Source organism: Panulirus ornatus, chromosome 23 (assembly GCF_036320965.1).
Source record: "Panulirus ornatus isolate Po-2019 chromosome 23, ASM3632096v1, whole genome shotgun sequence".
Lineage (NCBI taxonomy): Eukaryota > Metazoa > Arthropoda > Malacostraca > Decapoda > Palinuridae > Panulirus > Panulirus ornatus.
In genome coordinates, this window is record NC_092246.1 from 22,674,775 (window position 1) to 22,701,609 (window position 26,835).

General features: G+C 41.6%; 1 protein-coding gene across 3 annotated transcripts in view; it reads right to left on the reverse strand.

The window, feature by feature from the left end:
• LOC139756914 (integrin alpha-8-like) overlaps positions 1–26,835 on the reverse strand; it is an 89,125-nt gene that overhangs the window by 59,354 nt on the left and 2,936 nt on the right. For 2 of the 3 annotated variants that reach the window (XM_071676832.1, XM_071676833.1), the window contains exons 1-2: positions 8,438–8,496; positions 5,443–5,491 (exon numbers count right to left, since the gene is read on the reverse strand). In XM_071676832.1, coding sequence (XP_071532933.1) covers positions 5,443–5,491; positions 8,438–8,458 — 70 coding nt within the window. In that variant the 5' untranslated portion in view covers positions 8,459–8,496. Of the gene's footprint in view, positions 1–5,442; positions 5,492–8,437; positions 8,497–16,184; positions 16,234–19,178; positions 19,244–22,284; positions 22,418–26,835 lie in introns of those variants that run through there. The other variant, XM_071676834.1, reaches the window with a different exon arrangement.

A 26,835-nucleotide genomic window follows, 5' to 3' on the forward strand; every position in this document is an offset into this window, starting at 1 on the left:
TTCACCCTCTCAATCAATACCCTCCCATTTAATTTGTCGCTGTCTCCCGCATTTGCAAGGTAGCGCAAGGAAACAGACGAAAGAAATGGCCCAACCCAACCCCATACACATGTATATACATACGTCCACACACGCAAATATACATACCTACACAGCTTTCCATGGTTTACCCCAGATGCTTCACATGCCCTGATTGAATCCATTGACAGCACGTCAACTCCGGTATACCACATCGATCCAATTCACTCTATTTCTTGCCCTCCTTTCACCCTCCTGCATGTTCAGGCCCCGATCACACAAAATCTTTTTCACTCCATCTTTCCACTTCCAATTTGGTCTCCCACTTCTCCTCGTTCCCTCCACCTATGACACATATATCCTCTTGGTCAATCTTTCCTCATTCATTCTCTCCATGTGCCCAAACCATTTCAAAACACCCTCTTCTGCTCTCTCAACAACGCTCTTTTTATTTCCACACATCTCTCTAACCCTTATGTTACTTACTCGATCAAACCACCTCACACCACACATTGTCCTCAAACATCTCATTTCCAGCACATCCATCCTCCTGCGCACAACTCTATCCATAGCCCACACCTCGCAACCATACAACATTGTTAGAACCACTATTCCTTCAAACATACCCATTTTTGCTTTCCGAGATAATGTTCTCGACTTCCACACATTCTTCAAGGCTCCCAGGATTTTCGCCCCCTCCCCCACCCTATGATCCACTTCCGCTTCCATGGTTCCATCCGCTGCCAGATCCACTCCCAGATATCTAAAACACTTTACTTCCTCCAGTTTTTCTCCATTCAAACTTACCTCCCAATTGACTTGACCCTCAACCCTACTGTACCTAATTACCTTGCTCTTATTCACATTTACTCTTAACTTTCTTCTTTCACACACTTTACCAAACTCAGTCACCAGCTTCTGCAGTTTCTCACATGAATCAGCCACCAACGCTGTATCATCAGCGAACAACAACTGACTCACTTCCCAAGCTCTCTCATCCCCAACAGACTTCATACTTGCCCCTCTTTCCAAAACTCTTGCATTCACCTCCCTAACAACCCCATCCATAAACAAATCAAACAAGCATGAAGACATCACACACCCCAGCCGCAAACCTACATTCACTGAGAACCACTCACTTTCCTCTCTTCCTACACGTACACATGCCTTACATCCTCGATAAAAACTTTTCACTGCTTCTAACAATTTGCCTCCCACACCATATATTCTTAATACCTTCCACAGAGCATCTCTATCAACTCTATCATATATATATATTTATTTATTTTATTTATTATACTTTGTCGCTGTCTCCCGCGTTTACGAGGTAGCGCAAGGAAACAGACGAAAGAAATGGCCCAACCCCCCCCATACACATGTATATACATACGTCCACACACGCAAATATACATACCTACACAGCTTTCCATGGTTTACCCCAGACGCTTCACATGCCTTGATTCAATCCACTGACAGCACGTCAACCCCGGTATACCACATCGCTCCAATTCACTCTATTCCTTGCCCTCCTTTCACCCTCCTGCATGTTCAGGCCCCGATCACACAAAATCTTTTTCACTCCATCTTTCCACCTCCAATTTGGTCTCCCTCTTCTCCTTGTTCCCTCCACCTCCGACACATATATCCTCTTGGTCAATCTTTCCTCACTCATTCTCTCCATGTGCCCAAACCACTTCAAAACACCCTCTTCTGCTCTCTCAACCACGCTCTTTTTATTTCCACACATCTCTCTTACCCTTACGTTACTCACTCGATCAAACCACCTCACACCACACATTGTCTCAAACATCTCATTTCCAGCACATCCATCCTCCTGCGCACAACTCTATCCATAGCCCACGCCTCGCAACCATACAACATTGTTGGAACCACTATTCCTTCAAACATACCCATTTTTGCTTTCCGAGATAATGTTCTCGACTTCCACACATTCTTCAAGGCTCCCAGAATTTTCGCCCCCTCCCCCACCCTATGATCCACTTCCGCCTCCATGGTTCCATCCGCTGCCAGATCCACTCCCAGATATCTAAAACACTTCGCTTCCTCCAGTTTTTCTCCATTCAAACTCACCTCCCAATTGACTTGACCCTCAACCCTACTGTACCTAATAACCTTGCTCTTATTCACATTTACTCTTAACTTTCTTCTTCCACACACTTTACCAAACTCAGTCACCAGCTTCTGCAGTTTCTCACATGAATCAGCCACCAGCGCTGTATCATCAGCGAACAACAACTGACACTTCCCAAGCTCTCTCATCCCCAACAGCCTTCATACTTGCCCCTCTTTCCAAAACTCTTGCATTTACCTCCCTAACAACCCCATCCATAAACAAATTAAACAACCATGGAGACATCACACACCCCTGCTGCAAACCTACATTCACTGAGAACCAATTTATATATATATATATATATATATATATATTATCCCTGGGGATAGGGGAGAAAGAATACTTCCCACGTATTCCCTGCGTGTCGTAGAAGGCGACTAAAAGGGGAGGGAGCGGGTGGCTGGAAATCCTCCCCTCTCGTTTTTTTTTAATTTTCCAAAAGAAGGAACAGAGAAGGGGGCCAGGTGAGGATTTTCCCTCTAAGGCCCAGTCCTCTGTTCTTAATGCTACCTCGCAAATGCGGGAAATGGCGAATCGTATGAAAAAAAAAAAAAAAAAAAAAAATATATATATATATATTATAGTTGTCAAAAATCCTAAACCTATATTGACTGTATTGTTGACTGGTTGGTTAGGCTATTTAATGTATGTATGACTCATGGTGAGGTGCCTGAGGATTGGCGGAATGCTTGCATTGTGCCATTGTACAAAGGCAAAGGGGATAAAAGTGAGTGCTCAAATTACAGAAGTATAAGTTTGTTGAGTATTCCTCGGAAATTGTACGCGAGGGTATTGATTGAGAGGGTGAAGGCATGTACACAGCATCAGATTGGGGAAGAGCAGTGTGGTTTCAGAAGTGTTAGAGGATATGTGGATCAGGTGTTTGCTTTGAAGTATGTATGTGAGAAATACTTTGAAAAGCAAATGGATTTGTATGTAGTATTTATGGCTCTGGGGAAGGCATATGATAGTGTTGATAGAGATACTCTGTGGAAGGTATTAAGAATATATGGTGTGGGAGGCAAGTTGTTAGAAGTAGTGAAAAGTTTTTATCGAGAATGTAACACGTGTACATGTAGGAAGAGAGGAAAGTGATTGGTTCTCAGTGAATGTTGGTTTGCGGCAGGGGTGCGTGATGTCTCCATGGTTGTTTAATTTGTTTATGGATGGGGTTGTTAGGGAGACGAATGCAAGAGTTTTGGAAAGGGGCAAGTATGCAGTCTGTTGTGGATTAGAGAGCTTGGGAAGTGAGTCAGTTGTTCGCTGATGATACAGCGCTGGTAGCTGATTCGGGTGAGAAACTGCAGAAGGTGGTGACTGAGTTCGGTAAAGTTTGTGAAAGAAGAAAGCTGAGAGTAAATGTGAATGGGAAAGTGTGTGAAAGAAGAAAGCTGAGAGTAAATGTGAATAAGAGCAAGGTTATTAAGTACAGTAGGGTTGAGGGACGAGTCAATTGGGAGGTAAGTTTGAATGGAGAAAAACTGGAGGAAGTGAAGTGCTTTAGATATCTGGAAGTGGATTTGGCAGTGGATGGAACCATGGAAGCGGAAGTGAATCATAGGGTGGGAGAGGGGGCGATAGTTTTGGGAGCGTTAGAAAATGTATGGAAGTCGAGAACATTATCTTGGAAAGCAAAAAATGGGTATGTTTGGAGGAATAGTGGTTCCAACAATGTTATATGGTTGCGAGGCATGGGCTGTAGATGGAGTTGTGCGGAGGAGGGTGGATTTGCTTGAAATGAGATGTATGAGGACAATATGTGGTGTGAGGTGGTTTGATCAAGTAAGTAATGTATAGGCAAGAGAAATGTGTGGTAATAAAAAAGAGTGTGGTTGAGAGAGCAGAAGAGGGTGTTTTGAAATGGTTTGGTCACATGGAGAGACTGAGTGAGGAAAGATTGACAAAGAGATGGAGGGAATGAGGAGAAGTGGGAGACCAAATTGGAACTGGAAAGATGGAGTGAAGAAGATTTTGAGTGATCGGGGCCTGAACATGCAGGAGGGTGAAAGGCGTGCAAGGAATAAAGTGAATTGGAATGATATGGTATACCGGGGTCGATGTGCTGCCAGTGGATTGAGCCAGGGCATGTGAAGCATCTGGGGCAAACCATGGAAAGTTTTGTGGGCCTGGATGTGGAAAGGGAACTGTGGTTTCAGTGCATTATACATGACAGCTAGAGACTGAGTGTGAATGAATGTGGCCTTTGTTGTCTTTTCCAAGCGCTACCTCGCGCACATGCAGGGGGAGGGGGCTGTCATTTCATGTGTGGTGGGATGGCAACGGGAATGAATAAAGGCAGACAGTATGAATTACGTACATGTGTATATATGTATATGTCTGAGTATGTATATACATGTATATGTTGAGATGTTATCCCTGGGGATAGGGGAGAAAGAATACTTCTCACGTATTCCCTGCGTGTCGTAGAAGGCGACTAAAAGGGGAGGGAGCAGGGGGCTGGAAATCCTCCCCTCTCCTTTTTTTTTAATTTTCCAAAAGAAGGAACGGAGAAGGGGGCCAGGTGAGGATATTCCCTCAAAGGCCCAATCCTCTGTTCTTGATGCTACCTTGCTAATGCAGGAAATGGCAAATGGTTTGAAAGAAAAGAAAACGAATATATATATATATATATATATATATATATATATATATATATATATATATATATATATATATATATATATATATATATATATATATCTTTTTTTTTCATACATGTTCATACATATTAAGAAAAGACAACTGAGCCTAAAAGGGGAAAACCTCACTTGGCCCCTTGTCTGTTCCTTCTAGGAGTGAGTATTTGGAAGAACTTTTGTGGAATGTGCTATTAGATGACAGGAAGGCAGATGTGGGTACATTTCAGAAACAGTATGTAAAATGAATGCGTAGGGAATGGCTTGATGAAAAGAGAAGAGGTGGTGAAGTGCGGCAAGGTAGCAAAAGTGGATGGAATTACTGGTGAGTTGCTTAAGAAAGTGGGTGACTGTGTTACTGACTGGTTGGTCAGGTTTACCAACATATATGGCCCACAGCAAAGTTTCTGTAAAGTAGGACAAAGCCTTATAGCACCATTATGCAAGGATAAGGGGAAATAAATTGAATGCTTAGCACACCTGATACGGTATATGGGAGAGTGGCCCAAAACGTATCTCACACAAAGTTCCATGATCAGGCAAGACCCCAACTGCCTAGAAGAAAGGAAATGATCCTGATTATGAAAACGAGGAATGTAATCAGTTTATATCAGTGCTACCAATTCTAAAGTTGATTCCAAAGTGTACACCCACCTTGCCAGTTCCAACAACCTGGAGATCCAAATGTGACTGCATCCTGACCCTAGAAATGAAAATACAATATCAATGACTGTAAAGTTTTATGGGAATTGCACTACATCAGTCAATCACACATGGAGAAAAATACACAAAGAAAATATACAAAAATTTAAAGATACCATGAATCTTAGGAACATTCCCAAAAATCTACAGGAAGAGAGTAGTTTCAGCCTCCACCCTCCTCTTGTCCCTCTTTGTTGCCTTTCATGAAATGCAGCAGACAAAGGTCCCTTGCCAACCACAGTTTTGCCAGCAAAAATTTTGAGTATACACACTTAGATATGTATACCATTTTGCCAACCATGTTGTCAAGTTTTGAGTATTCACAGTTTTTCACCGCACCACCAAAATTTAATTCATGCACTGGGCAAATGTCACATAGCCAATGGGCTGTTCGTAGCCCAGTCTGGTAGACCACCAATTCTTTGAAAAGAATGGAAAGTCATAACCAGGTAGTGTTGCTAGGGGTGAATATCGCTGTACCCTTTTGTGCAGCATAGTTGCTAAATGCTTTACAGGAGTATGTAGGAGCAGTATCAATGGCGACATATTATGTTACTATATTACCTTAAGAATTTTGTACTTTATTTTGTATTGTTTTAGAATAAGCATTTTTTTAATCTTTAATCTTAACAATGAAGTACTAATAATAGGACTCAAAGTATGTATATCGAGGGACATCTTACATTTCCCATATGCTTTGTGCCATGCCAAAGGACTTCTATACATAGCTAGTCATAGCTAGTATTATTTCTTTCCTATCCACGATGATGTAACTCCACATACAAGAGGAAGAAATGGCCTAATCTACTCACATCCACACTATACCTGTCAGGTATACTGCAATGAAACTAAGAGCCCCCTATCCACAGGACCCATAGACCTTTCCATAGTGTCCCCTAACCACTTCATATGCCCTGGCTTAGCACACTAACAACATATGTCATCCCTTGTATTCCACATCCCTCTAATTCGCTCTATCCTTTGAATGTTTCATGCCCTGCTGCATGTTCAAGCCCTGAACCTTCAAAGTATCTTTCACTCCATTCTTGCACCTTCTTCTTAGTTTCCCCATAATCCTTGTCCCCTCCACTTCTAACACACACATCAGTCATTCTTTCTTCATCCATCCTCTCCATATGTCCAAACCATTTCAGCATTCTTTCAGTTTCCCCATAATCCTTGTCCCCTCCACTTCTAACACACACATCAGTCATTCTTTCTTCATCCATCCTCTCTATATGTCCAAATCATTTCAGCATTCTTTCATTTCCTCTCTCACACATATTCCCCTTAAAACAGCATCTGTCCTTTACCCTATCATTTTCATATTTAATCAACTCTCCTCACACAACATACTGTACTGAAACATTTCATTTCCAAAACATTCACATTCTTCCATACTTTGTCATCTTAGGCCCCATGCCTCACAATCATACAACATTGGTGGAACTATTATACAATCAAATATGCCCACCTTTACCGTCATAAACAATAATCTCTCTTTCCATACATTCCTTGATACCTACAAGGACCTTCACCCCCTCACCCACCCTGTGTCTCACTTCATCTCCAATATTTCCATTCGATGTCATGTCCACCCCCAGGTGTCCATGAAATACTCCTATTCCTCCAACTTCTCTCTTCAAAATCACACTCCAAATAACCAGTATGTCTCCACTGTTAACCCTTATTACCTTACTTCAATAAACATTCAATGGCAGTGCAACCTCATTCTGGAAAAGTCCAGTTACACCTATATGTGTTATAGACTTTTTATTCATACACCATTACCCCAAGATCAATTTTTATGAAAAAGTCCTGGTGTTACCCAAGACCTTTCTAAAGGAACCACTACTTACAGTAGCCAGGATTTGTAGAATCCTTTGGAGTGGGAAGTAATGTGATGAGACTATACTGCTAATGATACAGCCTTACCAAAGGCAACTTTTCACTCACAATGGAACCTTGAGCAGGTGGAGTTAGGTAACATCTGTGTTTTGGTCTCCCCCTTCCCCTTGTCCCTTCCACTTCTGAAACACACACACACCCAAGTATTTATATCATTTCTTAATTGATCATCATTTCCTACATCAGCAAAACAGCACAGGGAACGTGAAGAAAACCTGTATTCTCTTACATCCATTCTCTAGCTGTCAAGTGTATTGCAACAAAACCACAGCCTCCTGTCCAAAACCCTCCACCAACCTTTCCCTGGTTTCCCCTGACCACTTCATATGACATGGTTCAGTCCACTGACAGCATGTTGACCCCTGTAAACCACAGCATTCTAATTCATTCTATCCCGTGCATGCCTTTCACTCTCCTGCATGTCTAGGCTCTGACCACTCTAAAATCTTTGCACACCATCTTTCCATCTCCAATTTAGTCTCCCCTTTCTCCTTGTGCCCTCCACCTCTGACACATACATCCTCTTTGTTAACCTCTTCTCATTCACTCTCTCCATATGTCCAAACCATTTCAGTAAACCCTCTTCAGCTCTCTCACCTCACACCAAGTATTGTTCTCAAATATTCATTTCTAAGACATCCACTCTTGTCTGTGCATCCTAATCTAAAACCCATGCCTTGCATCAATACAACTTTAAACATACCCATTTTTGTCCTCTCAAACAATGATCTCTCTTTCCATACATTCATTAGTGTTCCTAGAACCTTCACCCTCTCACCCACCCTATGGCTCACCTCCATTTCCATGGTTCCATTTGCCGCCATGTCCACTCTCAGGTATCTAGCACATTTTGCTTACTCCACTTTTTCTACATTCAAACTCATCCCAGCTATTGAAAGTAGTGTAATCTTGAGCTGCAGGAGCCTGTAGAAAGATGTTCAGGGTAATACCAGAGCTCTTTCACAGAAACTGGAGCTGGGGCAATTATAAATAAATAAATGAAATAAAATATTAAAAAACAACAAGACACCTTCCTTACCTTTACATAGGCAACACTCATACCAAACTGACAGGTACCATTGTTGATGAAGCTTACTGCTGCCCTGTTGAATATAATGTAGCTTAGTCCTGTATTGCATTTCAATAGTACCATGAATACTATCAGAATACTTCCCACGTATTCCCTGCGTGTCGTAGAAGGCAACTAAAAGGGAAGGGAGTGGGGGGGCTGGAAATCCTCCCCTTTCATTTCTAATTTTCCAAAAGAAGGAACAGAGAAGGGGGCCAAGTGAGGATATTCCCTCAGGCTCACTCCTCTGTTCTTAATGCTATCTCGCTAATGCGGGAAATGGCGAATAGTATGAAAAAAAAATATATATGTATCCACACATCCTCTACCACTTCTGAAACCACACTGCTCTTCCCCAATCTGATGCTCTGTACATGCCTTCACCCTCTCAATCAATACCCTCCCATATAATTTACCAGGAATACTCAACAAACTTATACCTCTGTAATTTGAGCACTCACTCTTATCCCTTTGCCTTTGTACAGTGGCACTATGCAAGCATTCCGCCAATCCTCAGGCACCTCACCATGAGTCATACATACATTAAATAACCTTACCAACCAGTCAACAATACAGTCACCCCCTTTTTAATAAATTCCACTGTAATACCATCCAAATCTGCTGCTTTGCCGGCTTTCATCTTCCGTAAAGCTTTTACTACCTCTTCTCTATTTACCAAATCATTTTCCCTAACCCTCTCACTTTGCACACCACCTCCACCAAAACACCCTATATCTGCCACTCTATCATCAAACACATTCAACAAACCTTCAAAATACTCACTCCATCTCCTTCTCACATCACCACTACTTGTTATCACCTCCCCATTAGCCCCCTTTACTGAAGTTCCCATTTGCTCACTTGTCTTACGCACTTTATTTACCTCCTTCCAAAACATCCTTTTATTCTCCCTGAAATTTAATGATACTCTCTCACCCCAACTCTCATTTGCCCTCTTTTTCACCTCTTGCACCTTTCTCTTGACCTCCTGCCTCTTTCTTTTATACCTCTCCCACTCATTTGCATTTTTTCCCTGCAAAAATCGTTCAAATGCCTCTCTCTTCTCTTTCACTAATAATCTTACTTCTTCATCCCACCACTCACTACCTTTTCTAATCAACCCACCTCCCACGCTTCTCATGCCACAAGCACCTTTTGCGCAAGCCATCACTGCTTCCCTAAATACATCCCATTCCTCCCCCACTCCCCTTACCTCCTTTGTTCTCACCTTTTTCCATTCTGTACTCAGTCTCTCCTGGTACTTCCTCACACAAGTCTCCTTCCCAAGCTCACTTACTCTCACCACTCTCTTCACCCCAACATTCTCTCTTCTTTTCTGAAAACCTCTACAAATCTTCACCTTCACCTCCACAAGATAATGATCAGACATCCCTCCAGTTGCACCTCTCAGCACATTAACATCCAAAAGTCTCTCTTTCGTGCGTCTATCAATTAACACGTAATCCAATAACGCTCTCTGACCATCTCTCCTACTTACATACGTATACTTATGTATATCTCGCTTTTTAAACCAGGTATTCCCAATCACCAGTCCTTTTTCAGCACATAAATCTAAAAGCTCTTCACCATTTCCATTTACAAACACTGAACACTCCATGTATACAAATTATTCCTTCAACTGCCACATAACTCACTTTTGCATTCAAATCACCCATCACTATAACCCGTCTTGTGCATCAAAACCACTAACACACTCATTCAGCTGCTCCCAAAACACTTGCCTCTCACGATCTTTCTTCTCATGCCCAGGTGCATATGCACCAATAATCACCCCTCTCTCTCCATCAACTTTCAGTTTTACCCGTATCAATCTAGAATATACTTTTTACCTCTATCACATACTCCCATAACTCTGATTCAGAGTAGTGCTACTCCTTCCTTTGCTCTTGTCCTCTCACTAACCCCTGACTTTACCCAAGACATTTCCAACCACTTTTCCCCTTTACCCTTTAGCTTCGTTTCACTCAGAGCCAAAACATCCAGGTTCCTTTCTCAAACATTACTACCTATCTCTCCTTTTTTCTCATCTGTGGTTACATCCACACACATTTAGACACCCCAATCTGAGCCTTCGAGGAGGATGAGCATCTCGCGTGACTCCTTCTTCTGTTTCCCTTTTAGAAGTTAAATACAAGGAGGGGAGGGTTTCCGGCCCCCACTCCGTCCCCTTTAGTCGCCTTCTATGGGCAATGAGTAATGCGTGGGAAGTATTCTTTTTTATACTATTCGCCATTTCCCCCTCAGCGAGGTAGTGTTAAGAACAAGGACTGGGCCTCTGAGGAAACATCCTCACCTGGCCCCCCCCTTTTCTGTTCCTTCCTTTGGAAAAAAAAAAAAAAAAAAAATTTGACAAAAAATATAAACATACCAGACATATACAAAATACACACATGTACTATTCCTACTTGTTGCCTTCATCTATTCCTGTCGCTACCCTGTCATAAGGTTTTCCCTTTGACAGAGAGCACATTCTTCCTTTTAAGTATACCACTTGATTTTCCAAACCTTCTCAAAAAAAAGATTTCCTTGGGAAGGAGTACTACCACCACCAAAACTTGCTTTTAGAATTTGCATAATTTTCAGCACTTAACAGGCTTTAACACTCTTTCTGCTTTTATGTTCTTTTTCACAATCAAAAACACTTAAAAAGGTAATGGGAAAAAATTCATTTTTTAAACAGGGGCAGTGCTACACAATCTTAGCACAGTAAAGTAGCTAAAACAAAAACAGGTAAATAACAATGAAATGTCTGCTAGTAGCTAGATTTGCAAACAGGTTTTAAAGGGTATATGGGTACTGCTATTTCCAAATCCTTATATTGGCAAATACCAAAAATACGCTGCCAAATCAAAAATTTAAAAAAAATTCACATAAAATGAAACATTGGGTAGAAGCCTGGTTTTATCATTTTTTACCCTGTTTCTTTCTTTTTTCCTGATGATGTTTACCTTTGGTTTGAATTAAAAAATAATGTCCCAAATGAAAAAAGGAAAACCTGAGATCTTAAAATACCTTAAGAAATGATTGAAATAAATCAAAAAATACCTGTTTTAATGGTAGGTGGAGAGAAAAACCTTGGGAAATCATTTTTCAGGTGCTTTAGCAGCAAAACACATACCAAAGGGCAAATCCTCTTTCCCCTTCTAATCTCTAAGGGATATGCCAGCGAGTGGGCGCAAACCTACAATACACCAGGATAAGTAGAGATAATGATTTCTTGGTTCAAAAGCAAATCAGTGCTTCATATCTTAATATTCATTAACAACCTTTTAATATATAGCAAAAGTAGGTTATGCGCACCTTCAAACACCTTAGTTCCTGAAAAAATTGAATACAACCCACATTACGATTTAAAAGGCACATACAGTATTCCATCAAATGAAAGTGGTAGAAATATTTTGCGACAAAAAATCAGACCCTTTTTTCGGGGGCCCCTACAATTTTAAAGCTAGAACATGATATACATTATGTGTTTTATGCATTTTTGTTTAAATGAAACAATTTCAAGAATGTTATTATGCCCAAATATTGAGAAGAACCTGTACCCTATCCACAGCCAAGCCCCACAGATCTCTTCATGGAAACCCCTTTACTACTTCACAGGCCCTACTGAGAGGGAACCCAAAAAGCAGGGGGAAAACTGCAGCTGACTGCCACAACAGGAATTGAATGAATGCAGCCAGATCCCCAAAGTGGGCTTGTGCATGTGCCATGATCAGAAATCCCTAACCCAGACCAGAGGCATTTTACACGACTATAAAATTTCCCCTCTCAAAACATTCTCCAAGATTACATACATCTTATACATCTCTCACTTGAGTCTGACACCAGAGCTGTGGATTTTAAACCCAAACAGAAATGATTTGGGCTTCCCAGGTCCGAAATCTCAACAAAATGCGGATCAAACCCTATCTCCAAGGCTCACGCATTTCCCCTCCTTCATAACCCCACCCATAAGAACTTTAAAATACCCAAAGGTGGAAATCAACCCCCATGCCACAGATTAAACCTTCCCCTTGAACTACTCATCCTTTCCCCTCACACAAAATTACCTTATTTCTCTTGAAAATTAACGCCTCTGCTTCCAGAAGCTTTCCCTCCCCAAACCATACATCTATAACACCTTTCACAGAGCTTTCTATCAACTTTCATACACTGTCTCCAAATTCAAAAATTTTACTACAAGTTTAATCCTCTTCTCCAAGGTTTTCCCTTTACAGGGTCTTCAAAACATGTTTTTAATCCATGCTTTTCTTCTAATTCCTGAAAGCAGACGTTCCCCCTCAGTTCTGTGTTCTGTGCAAACCCCCACCCTCTAAATCACATTCTAATTACCAGGTTACTAAAAAAAAATCAGCTTTCCTGAATTATAGCACTCTCAAATTTTTTTTTTCCTAATCAATAATGTAAATTATGCCCCAAAATTTTAATCAATTCATTTCAGAGGGGGGGGGTTCTAAAAGTAAAAAGTTTGAACCCTTTTACCTGTGGTAGTCTTGAGGTATCATGCTAACAGGATGTTTTCCACAAAAACTGATGGAGGAGTGACAGAGTGACAGCAATATTAGCTTACATATACAAAAACATTTTGTGTAGTCTCAGGATATATTATTTTTTTTTTTCACTGTTCCCGCGTTTTTCGGGGTAGCGCAAAGGGAAAAAGACAAAGAAATGGCCCAACCCACCCCCTTTCACATGTAATACATATGTCCAACACGCAAAATATACATTCCTTTCACAGCTTTCCTTTGGTTTACCCCAGACGCTTCACATGCCCTGAAATTTAATCCCCGACAGCAGTCAACCTCGGTATACCACATCGATCCAATTCACTCTATTCCTTGGGCCCCCCTTTCACCCTCCTGCATGTTCAGGCCTCGATCAATCAAAATCTTTTTCACTCCATCTTTCCCCTCCCAAATTTGGGGTTCCCCCTTCTCCTCGTTCCCCCCAACTCCGACAATATATCCTCTTGGTCAATCTTTCCTCACTCATTCTCTCTATGTGCCCAAACCATTTCAAAACACCCCCTTCTGCTCTTTGCTCTCTCAACCACGCTCTTTTTATTTCCAACATTCTCTCTACCCTTACGTTAATCACTCGATCAAACCACTCACACCACACATTGTCCTCAAACATCTCATTTCCAGCACATCCATCCTCCTGCGCACACTCTTCCATAGCCCACGCCCCGCAACCTTTAACCCAAAATTGTTGGAAACCCCTATTCCTTCAAACATACCCTTTTTGCTTTCCCAGATAATGTTCTCGACTTCCACACATTTTCAAGGCTCCCAGGATTTTCGCCCCCTCCCCCACCCTTTTGATCCACTTCCGCTTCCATGGTTCCCTTTCCCCTGTCAGATCCCCTCCCCAAAAAAACTAAAACACTTTACTTCCTCCAGTTTTTCTCCATTCAAACTTACCTCCCAATTGAACTTGACCCTAACCCTACTGTACCTAATTACCCTTTTCTCTTTTCACATTTACTCTTAACTTTCTTCTTTCACACACTTTTCCAAACTCGTCACCAGCTTCTGCAGTTTCTTAATGAATCGCCACCGCGCTGTATTTATCAGCGAACAACAACTGACTCACTTTCCCCAAACTCTTCATCCCCCAACAGACTGCATACTTGCCCTTTTCCCAAAACTCTTGCATTTACCTCCCTAACAACCCCATCCATAAAACAATCAAACAGCATGGAGGGCATAACACACCCCTGCCGCCAACCTAATTTTACTGAGAACCAATCACTTTCCTTCTTCCTACACGTACACATGCCTTACATTTCCCCGATAAAAACTTTTTTAATGCTTCTAACAAACTTGCCTCCCACACCATATATTCTTTAATACCTTCCCAGAGCATCTCTATCAACTCTATCAATATGCCTTCTCCGGGTCCATAATGCTACATACAAATCCATTTGTTTTTCTAATATTTCTCACTTACATTCTTCAAAGCAAACACTGATCCACACATCCTCTACCACTTCTGAACACACTGCTTTCCTCAATTGATGCTCGAAACATGCCTTCACCCTTCAATCAATCCCCTCCCATATAATTTACCAGGAATACTCAACAAACTTTACCTTGTAATTTGAGGCACTAAATCTTTTCCCTTTCCCTTTTGGGACATTGGCACTTTGCACGCATTCCGCCAATTCCTCAGGCACCTCACCAGGATCATTATTTTTTATTTATTTATTAAAACTTTGTCGCTTGTCCCCCACATTTTGCGAGGTAGCGAAAGGGAACAGACGAAAAAAATGGCCCAACCCCCCCAATTACACATGTATATACATACGTCAAACACACGAAAATATACATACCTACACAGTTTTCCCAGGTTTACCAGACGTTCACATCCCGGATTCAATCCACTGACAGCACGTCAACCCGGTATACCACATCGCTCCAATTCACTCTATTCCTTGCCCTCCTTTCACCCTCCTGCATGTTCAGGCCTGATCAACAAAATCTTTTTCACTCCATCTTTCCACCTCCAATTTGGTCTCCTCTTCTCCTCTTTCCCCTCCACCTCCGACCCCATATATCCTTTTGGTCATCTTTCTCACTCATTTCTCCATGTGCCCAAACCACTTCAAAACACCTCTTCTGCTCTCTGCTCTCTCAACCCCGCTCTTTTTTTTTCCAAATTTTCTCTTACCTTACGTTACTCACTCGATCAAACCCCCTCACACCACACATTGTCCTCAAACATCTTTTTCGCACATCTATCTCCTGCGCCCCAACTCTATCCATTAGCCCACGCTCGCAACCATACAACATTGGGTTTGGGAAACCCCTATTTTCCCTTTAAACATACCCCTTTTTGCTTTCCGAGTAATGTTCTGACTTCCACAATTTTTCAAGGCCCCCTGAATTTTCGCCCCCTCCCCCACCCTATGTTCCACTTCCGCTTCCCTGGTTCCATTTCCCCTGCAGGGTCCACTCCCAGATTTCTTAAAAAAACTTCACTTCCTCCAGTTTTTCTCATTCAAACTCCCTTCCCATTGGGCTTGACCCCCAACCCTACTGTACCTAATAACTTGTCTTATTCACATTTACTCTTAACTTTCTTCTTCCCCACACTTTACCAAACTCAGTCACCAGCTTCTTGCTGTTTCTCCATGATTTAGCAACCAGGCAGTATCATCAGCGAACAAAAAACTACTCCCCTTCCCAAGCTCTCTCTTCCCCACAGACTTCATACTTGCCCCTCTTTCCAAAAACTTTTTGCATTTTCCTCACCCAACAACCCCATCCATAAACAATTAAACAACCATGGAGACATCAACATCCCTGCGCAAACCCACATTCACTGAGAACCAATCACTTTCCTCTCTTCCTACACGTAACATGCCTTTTCATCTCGATAAAAACTTTCACGGGTTCTAACAAATTTCCTCCCAAACCCTATATTCCTAATACCTTCCACAGAGGGATCTCTATCAACTCTATCATATGCCTTCTCCCGATCCAAAATTGGTAAATACAATCCATTTTTTTTCTAAGTATTTTCTCACATACATTCTTCAAAGCAAAACAACCCGATCCACACATCCTCTACATGAATCATACATTCATTAAATAACCTTAAAACCAGTCAACAAAACGTCACCCCTTTTTTAATTTAATTCCATTATATATATAATATATATATAGTTGATTCCAAAGTGTACACCCACCTTGCCAGTTCCAACAACCTGGAGATCCAAATGTGACTGCATCCTGACCCTAGAAATGAAAATACAATATCAATGACTGTAAAGTTTTATGGGAATTGCACTACATCAGTCAATCACACATGGAGAAAAATACACAAAGAAAATATACAAAAATTTAAAGATACCATGAATCTTAGGAACATTCCCAAAAATCTACAGGAAGAGAGTAGTTTCAGCCTCCACCCTCCTCTTGTCCCTCTTTGTTGCCTTTCATGAAATGCAGCAGACAAAGGTCCCTTGCCAACCACAGTTTTGCCAGCAAAAATTTTGAGTATACACACTTAGATAGTATACCATTTTGCCAACCATGTTGTCAAGTTTTGAGTATTCACAGTTTTTCACCGCACCACCAAAATTTAATTCATGCACTGGGCAAATGTCACATAGCCAATGGGCTGTTCGTAGCCCAGTCTGGTAGACCACCAATTCTTTGAAAAGAATGGAAAGTCATAACCAGGTAGTGTTGCTAGGGGTGAATATCGCTGTACCCTTTTGTGCAGCATAGTTGCTAAATGCTTTACAGGAGTATGTAGGAGCAGTATCAATGGCGACATATTATGTTACTATATTACCTTAAGAATTTTGTACTTTATTTTGTATTGTTTTAGAATAAGCATTTTTTTAATCTTTAATCTTAACAATGAAGTACTAATAATAGGACTCAAAGTATGTATATCGAGGGACATCTTACATTTCCCATATGCTTTGTGCCATGCCAAAGGACTTCTATACATAGCTAGTCATAGCTAGTATTATTTCTTTCCTATCCACGATGATGTAACTCCACATACAAGAGGAAGAAATGGCCTAATCTACTCACATCCACACTATACCTGTCAGGTATACTGCAATGAAACTAAGAGCCCCCTATCCACAGGACCCATAGACCTTTCCATAGTGTCCCCTAACCACTTCATATGCCCTGGCTTAGCACACTAACAACATATGTCATCCCTTGTATTCCACATCCCTCTAATTCGCTCTATCCTTTGAATGTTTCATGCCCTGCTGCATGTTCAAGCCCTGAACCTTCAAAGTATCTTTCACTCCATTCTTGCACCTTCTTCTTAGTTTCCCCATAATCCTTGTCCCCTCCACTTCTAACACACACATCAGTCATTCTTTCTTCATCCATCCTCTCCATATGTCCAAACCATTTCAGCATTCTTTCAGTTTCCCCATAATCCTTGTCCCCTCCACTTCTAACACACACATCAGTCATTCTTTCTTCATCCATCCTCTCTATATGTCCAAATCATTTCAGCATTCTTTCATTTCCTCTCTCACACATATTCCCCTTAAAACAGCATCTGTCCTTTACCCTATCATTTTCATATTTAATCAACTCTCCTCACACAACATACTGTACTGAAACATTTCATTTCCAAAACATTCACATTCTTCCATACTTTGTCATCTTAGGCCCCATGCCTCACAATCATACAACATTGGTGGAACTATTATACAATCAAATATGCCCACCTTTACCGTCATAAACAATAATCTCTCTTTCCATACATTCCTTGATACCTACAAGGACCTTCACCCCCTCACCCACCCTGTGTCTCACTTCATCTCCAATATTTCCATTCGATGTCATGTCCACCCCCAGGTGTCCATGAAATACTCCTATTCCTCCAACTTCTCTCTTCAAAATCACACTCCAAATAACCAGTATGTCTCCACTGTTAACCCTTATTACCTTACTTCAATAAACATTCAATGGCAGTGCAACCTCATTCTGGAAAAGTCCAGTTACACCTATATGTGTTATAGACTTTTTATTCATACACCATTACCCCAAGATCAATTTTTATGAAAAAGTCCTGGTGTTACCCAAGACCTTTCTAAAGGAACCACTACTTACAGTAGCCAGGATTTGTAGAATCCTTTGGAGTGGGAAGTAATGTGATGAGACTATACTGCTAATGATACAGCCTTACCAAAGGCAACTTTTCACTCACAATGGAACCTTGAGCAGGTGGAGTTAGGTAACATCTGTGTTTTGGTCTCCCCCTTCCCCTTGTCCCTTCCACTTCTGAAACACACACACACCCAAGTATTTATATCATTTCTTAATTGATCATCATTTCCTACATCAGCAAAACAGCACAGGGAACGTGAAGAAAACCTGTATTCTCTTACATCCATTCTCTAGCTGTCAAGTGTATTGCAACAAAACCACAGCCTCCTGTCCAAAACCCTCCACCAACCTTTCCCTGGTTTCCCCTGACCACTTCATATGACATGGTTCAGTCCACTGACAGCATGTTGACCCCTGTAAACCACAGCATTCTAATTCATTCTATCCCGTGCATGCCTTTCACTCTCCTGCATGTCTAGGCTCTGACCACTCTAAAATCTTTGCACACCATCTTTCCATCTCCAATTTAGTCTCCCCTTTCTCCTTGTGCCCTCCACCTCTGACACATACATCCTCTTTGTTAACCTCTTCTCATTCACTCTCTCCATATGTCCAAACCATTTCAGTAAACCCTCTTCAGCTCTCTCACCTCACACCAAGTATTGTTCTCAAATATTCATTTCTAAGACATCCACTCTTGTCTGTGCATCCTAATCTAAAACCCATGCCTTGCATCAATACAACTTTAAACATACCCATTTTTGTCCTCTCAAACAATGATCTCTCTTTCCATACATTCATTAGTGTTCCTAGAACCTTCACCCTCTCACCCACCCTATGGCTCACCTCCATTTCCATGGTTCCATTTGCCGCCATGTCCACTCTCAGGTATCTAGCACATTTTGCTTACTCCACTTTTTCTACATTCAAACTCATCCCAGCTATTGAAAGTAGTGTAATCTTGAGCTGCAGGAGCCTGTAGAAAGATGTTCAGGGTAATACCAGAGCTCTTTCACAGAAACTGGAGCTGGGGCAATTATAAATAAATAAATGAAATAAAATATTAAAAAACAACAAGACACCTTCCTTACCTTTACATAGGCAACACTCATACCAAACTGACAGGTACCATTGTTGATGAAGCTTACTGCTGCCCCTGTTGAATATAATGTAGCTTAGTCCTGTATTGCATTTCAATAGTACCATGAATACTATCAGAATACTTCCCACGTATTCCCTGCGTGTCGTAGAAGGCAACTAAAAGGGAAGGGAGTGGGGGGGCTGGAAATCCTCCCCTTTCATTTCTAATTTTCCAAAAGAAGGAACAGAGAAGGGGGCCAAGTGAGGATATTCCCTCAGGCTCACTCCTCTGTTCTTAATGCTATCTCGCTAATGCGGGAAATGGCGAATAGTATGAAAAAAAAATATATATGTATCCACACATCCTCTACCACTTCTGAAACCACACTGCTCTTCCCCAATCTGATGCTCTGTACATGCCTTCACCCTCTCAATCAATACCCTCCCATATAATTTACCAGGAATACTCAACAAACTTATACCTCTGTAATTTGAGCACTCACTCTTATCCCCTTTGCCTTTGTACAGTGGCACTATGCAAGCATTCCGCCAATCCTCAGGCACCTCACCATGAGTCATACATACATTAAATAACCTTACCAACCAGTCAACAATACAGTCACCCCCTTTTTTAATAAATTCCACTGTAATACCATCCAAATCTGCTGCTTTGCCGGCTTTCATCTTCCGTAAAGCTTTTACTACCTCTTCTCTATTTACCAAATCATTTTCCCTAACCCTCTCACTTTGCACACCACCTCCACCAAAACACCCTATATCTGCCACTCTATCATCAAACACATTCAACAAACCTTCAAAATACTCACTCCATCTCCTTCTCACATCACCACTACTTGTTATCACCTCCCCATTAGCCCCCTTTACTGAAGTTCCCATTTGCTCACTTGTCTTACGCACTTTATTTACCTCCTTCCAAAACATCCTTTTATTCTCCCTGAAATTTAATGATACTCTCTCACCCCAACTCTCATTTGCCCTCTTTTTCACCTCTTGCACCTTTCTCTTGACCTCCTGCCTCTTTCTTTTATACCTCTCCCACTCATTTGCATTTTTTCCCTGCAAAAATCGTTCAAATGCCTCTCTCTTCTCTTTCACTAATAATCTTACTTCTTCATCCCACCACTCACTACCTTTTCTAATCAACCCACCTCCCACGCTTCTCATGCCACAAGCACCTTTTGCGCAAGCCATCACTGCTTCCCTAAATACATCCCATTCCTCCCCCACTCCCCTTACCTCCTTTGTTCTCACCTTTTTCCATTCTGTACTCAGTCTCTCCTGGTACTTCCTCACACAAGTCTCCTTCCCAAGCTCACTTACTCTCACCACTCTCTTCACCCCAACATTCTCTCTTCTTTTCTGAAAACCTCTACAAATCTTCACCTTCACCTCCACAAGATAATGATCAGACATCCCTCCAGTTGCACCTCTCAGCACATTAACATCCAAAAGTCTCTCTTTCGTGCGTCTATCAATTAACACGTAATCCAATAACGCTCTCTGACCATCTCTCCTACTTACATACGTATACTTATGTATATCTCGCTTTTTAAACCAGGTATTCCCAATCACCAGTCCTTTTTCAGCACATAAATCTAAAAGCTCTTCACCATTTCCATTTACAACACTGAACACTCCATGTATACCAATTATTCCTTCAACTGCCACATAACTCACTTTTGCATTCAAATCACCCATCACTATAACCCGGTCTTGTGCATCAAAACCACTAACACACTCATTCAGCTGCTCCCAAAACACTTGCCTCTCACGATCTTTCTTCTCATGCCCAGGTGCATATGCACCAATAATCACCCCTCTCTCTCCATCAACTTTCAGTTTTACCCGTATCAATCTAGAATATACTTTCTTACACTCTATCACATACTCCCATAACTCCTGATTCAGGAGTAGTGCTACTCCTTCCTTTGCTCTTGTCCTCTCACTAACCCCTGACTTTACTCCCAAGACATTTCCAAACCACTTTTCCCCTTTACCCTTTAGCTTCGTTTCACTCAGAGCCAAAACATCCAGGTTCCTTTCCTCAAACATACTACCTATCTCTCCTTTTTTCTCATCTTGGTTACATCCACACACATTTAGACACCCCAATCTGAGCCTTCGAGGAGGATGAGCACTCCTCGCGTGACTCCTTCTTCTGTTTCCCCTTTTAGAAAGTTAAAATACAAGGAGGGGAGGGTTTCCGGCCCCCCACTCCCGTCCCCTTTAGTCGCCTTCTATGGCACATGAGTAATGCGTGGGAAGTATTCTTTTTTCATACTATTCGCCATTTCCCCCCTCAGCGAGGTAGTGTTAAGAACAGAGGACTGGGCCTCTGAGGAAACATCCTCACCTGGCCCCCTTCTCTGTTCCTTCCTTTGGAAAAAAAAAAAAAAGAAATAGACAAACATATACATACACAGACATATACAAATACACACATGTACATATTCATACTTGCTTGCCTTCATCTATTCCTGTCGCTACCCTGTCATACAGTTTCCGTTTGACAGAGAGCACATTCTTCCTTTTAAGTATACCACTTGATTTTCCAAAACCTTCTCAAAAAAGCATCTTCCTTGGTAAGGAGTTACTACCACCACCAAAACTTGCTCTAGAATTTGCATAATTTTCAGCACTTAACAGGCTTTTAACACTCTTTCTGCTTCTATGCTTCTTATCACAATCAAAACACTTAAAATAGGTAATGAACAATTCATCTGAACAGACAGTGCTACACAATCTTAGCACAGTAAAAGTAGCTAAGACAAAAACAGGCTAAATAACAATGAACTGTCTGCTAGTAGCTAGATTTGCAAACAGGCTATTTCAAGGGTATATGGGCTACTGCTATGCCAGTCCTTGATATTGGCAAATACCAAGAATACAGCCTGCCAAATCAAAATTAATATATTCACATAAAATGAAACATGGGTAGAAGCCTGGTTTTTATCATTTTTTACCCTGTTTCTTTCTTTTTTCTACATGATGGATGTTTACCTTTGTTAGAATTAAAAAATAATGTCCAACTGAAAACAGGAAATCCATGAGATCTTAAAATACCTTAAGAGCTGATTGAAATAAATCAAAACATACCTGATGTAATGGTAGGTGGAGAGAAAGCCTTGAACTCATAATCAGGTGCTTTAGCAGCAAAACACATACCAAAGGGCAAGTCCCTCTTTCCACTTCTAATCTCTAAGAGGATATGCCAGCGAGGGGCGCAAACCTACAATACACCAGGATAAGTAGAGATAATGATTTCTTGGTTCTAAAGCAAAATCAGTAGCATCATATCTTAATATTCCATTAACAACCTTTTAATATATAGCAAAAGTAGGTTATGCAGCACCTTCAAACACCTTAGTTCCTGAAAACAAATTGAATACAACCCACATTACAGATTTATAAAGGCACATACAGTATTCCATCAAATGAAAGTGGTAGAAATATATGCGATCAATAATCAGACCCCTTCTTCAGGGGCTCCTACAATTTTAAAGCGAGAACATGATATACATTATGTGATTTATGCAGTTTTGATTAATGTAACCAATTTCAAGAATGTTATTATGACATATATTGAGAAGAACCTGTACCCTATCCACAGCCAAGCCCCACAGATCTCTTCATGGTAACCCCTTACTACTTCACATGCCCTACTGAGAGGGGAACCAAGCAGCAGGGAGAACTGCAGGCTGACTGCCACACACAGGAATTGAATGAATGCAAGCCAGATCTCCAAGTGGGCTTGTGCATGTGCCATGATCAGAAATGCTAACCACAGCACCAGAGAGGCCCATTTTCACACTGACTCTCAACTTTCTCCTCTCACACATTCTCCAAGATTCACATACCATCTTATACAATCTCTCACTTGAGTCTGACACCAGAGCTGTGGAATTAACAAACAGAAACTGACTTGCTTCCCAGGTCCGAAATCTCAACAGACTGCTGATCCAAACCCTATCTCCAAGGCTCACGCATTTAACCTCCCTCATAACCCCATCCATAAGAACATTAAATAGCCATGGTGGCATCACACACCCATGCCACAGATTAAACCTTCACCTTGAACTACTCATCCTTTTCTCCTCACACACACATACCTTACTCTCTTGATAATAACGCCTCTGCTTCCAGAAGCTTTCCTCCCAAACCATACATCTATAACACCTTTCACAGAGCATTTCTATCAACTCTATCATACACTGTCTCCAAATTCATAAATACTACAGATAATCCTCTTCCTCCAAGGATTTCCATACAGGGTCTTCAAAACATGTATTTAATCCATGCATTCTCTACCATTCCTGAAAGCAGACTGTTCCTCCTCAGTCTGATGTTCTGTGCAAACCACCACCCTCTAAATCACCATTCTAATTACCAGGTTTACTAAACAAAATCAGCTTTCCTGAATTATAGCACTCTCAAAATTTTTTTTTTTCCTAATCAATAATGTAAATTATGCCCCAGAATTTAATCAATTCACTTTCAGAGAGGGGGGTTCTAAAAGTGAAAGTTTGAAGCTTTTACCATGTGGTAGTCTTGAGGTATCATGCTAACAGGACTGTATCCACAGACTGATGGAGGAGTGACAGAGTGACAGCATAATAGCTTACATATACAGAACAGTGTGTAGTCTCAGGATATATATATTTTTTTTTTTCACTGTCTCCCGCGTTTGCGAGGTAGCGCAAGGAAACAGACAAAAGAAATGGCCCAACCCACCCCCATACACATGTATATACATATGTCCACACACGCAAATATACATACCTACACAGCTTTCCATGGTTTACCCCAGACGCTTCACATGCCCTGATTCAATCCACCGACAGCATGTCAACCTCGGTATACCACATCGATCCAATTCACTCTATTCCTTGCCCTCCTTTCACCCTCCTGCATGTTCAGGCCCCGATCAATCAAAATCTTTTTCACTCCATCTTTCCACCTCCAATTTGGTCTCCCACTTCTCCTCGTTCCCTCCACCTCCGACACATATATCCTCTTGGTCAATCTTTCCTCACTCATTCTCTCTATGTGCCCAAACCATTTCAAAACACCCTCTTCTGCTCTCTGCTCTCTCAACCACGCTCTTTTTATTTCCACACATCTCTCTTACCCTTACGTTACTCACTCGATCAAACCACCTCACACCACACATTGTCCTCAAACATCTCATTTCCAGCACATCCATCCTCCTGCGCACAACTCTATCCATAGCCCACGCCTCGCAACCATACAACATTGTTGGAACCACTATTCCTTCAAACATACCCATTTTTGCTTTCCGAGATAATGTTCTCGACTTCCACACATTCTTCAAGGCTCCCAGGATTTTCGCCCCCTCCCCCACCCTATGATCCACTTCCGCTTCCATGGTTCCATCCGCTGTCAGATCCACTCCCAAATATCTAAAACACTTTACTTCCTCCAGTTTTTCTCCATTCAAACTTACCTCCCAATTGACTTGACCCTCAACCCTACTGTACCTAATTACCTTGCTCTTATTCACATTTACTCTTAACTTTCTTCTTTCACACACTTTACCAAACTCAGTCACCAGCTTCTGCAGTTTCTTACATGAATCAGCCACCAGCGCTGTATCATCAGCGAACAACAACTGACTCACTTCCCAAGCTCTCTCATCCACAACAGACTGCATACTTGCCCCTCTTTCCAAAACTCTTGCATTTACCTCCCTAACAACCCCATCCATAAACAAATCAAACAAGCATGGAGACATCACACACCCCTGCCGCAAACCTACATTCACTGAGAACCAATCACTTTCCTCTCTTCCTACACGTACACATGCCTTACATCCTCGATAAAAACTTTTCACTGCTTCTAACAACTTGCCTCCCACACACCATATATTCTTAATACCTTCCACAGAGCATCTCTATCAACTCTATCATATGCCTTCTCCAGATCCATAAATGCTACATACAAATCCATTTGTTTTTCTAAGTATTTCTCACATACATTCTTCAAAGCAAACACCTGATCCACACATCCTCTACCACTTCTGAAACCACACTGCTCTTCCTCAATCTGATGCTCTGTACATGCCTTCACCCTCTCAATCAATACCCTCCCATATAATTTACCAGGAATACTCAACAAACTTATACCTCTGTAATTTGAGCACTCACTCTTATCCCCTTTGCCTTTGTACATTGGCACTTTGCACGCATTCCGCCAATCCTCAGGCACCTCACCATGAATCATTATTTATTTATTTATTTATTATACTTTGTCGCTGTCTCCCACATTTGCGAGGTAGCGCAAGGGAACAGACGAAAGAAATGGCCCAACCCCCCCCATACACATGTATATACATACGTCGACACACGCAAATATACATACCTACACAGCTTTCCATGGTTTACCCCAGACGCTTCACATGCCTTGATTCAATCCACTGACAGCACGTCAACCCCGGTATACCACATCGCTCCAATTCACTCTATTCCTTGCCCTCCTTTCACCCTCCTGCATGTTCAGGCCCTGATCACACAAAATCTTTTTCACTCCATCTTTCCACCTCCAATTTGGTCTCCCTCTTCTCCTCGTTCCCTCCACCTCCGACACATATATCCTCTTGGTCAATCTTTCCTCACTCATTCTCTCCATGTGCCCAAACCACTTCAAAACACCCTCTTCTGCTCTCTGCTCTCTCAACCACGCTCTTTTTATTTCCACACATCTCTCTTACCCTTACGTTACTCACTCGATCAAACCACCTCACACCACACATTGTCCTCAAACATCTCATTTCCAGCACATCTATCCTCCTGCGCACAACTCTATCCATAGCCCACGCCTCGCAACCATACAACATTGTTGGAACCACTATTCCTTCAAACATACCCATTTTTGCTTTCCGAGATAATGTTCTCGACTTCCACACATTCTTCAAGGCCCCCAGAATTTTCGCCCCCTCCCCCACCCTATGATCCACTTCCGCTTCCATGGTTCCATCCGCTGCCAGATCCACTCCCAGATTTCTAAAACACTTCACTTCCTCCAGTTTTTCTCCATTCAAACTCACCTCCCAATTGACTTGACCCTCAACCCTACTGTACCTAATAACCTTGCTCTTATTCACATTTACTCTTAACTTTCTTCTTCCACACACTTTACCAAACTCAGTCACCAGCTTCTGCAGTTTCTCACATGAATCAGCAACCAGCGCTGTATCATCAGCGAACAACAACTGACTCACTTCCCAAGCTCTCTCATCCCCAACAGACTTCATACTTGCCCCTCTTTCCAAAACTCTTGCATTTACCTCCCTAACAACCCCATCCATAAACAAATTAAACAACCATGGAGACATCACACATCCCTGCCGCAAACCTACATTCACTGAGAACCAATCACTTTCCTCTCTTCCTACACGTACACATGCCTTACATCCTCGATAAAAACTTTTCACTGCTTCTAACAACTTTCCTCCCACACCATATATTCTTAATACCTTCCACAGAGCATCTCTATCAACTCTATCATATGCCTTCTCCAGATCCATAAATGCTACATACAAATCCATTTGCTTTTCTAAGTATTTCTCACATACATTCTTCAAAGCAAACACCTGATCCACACATCCTCTACCATGAATCATACATACAT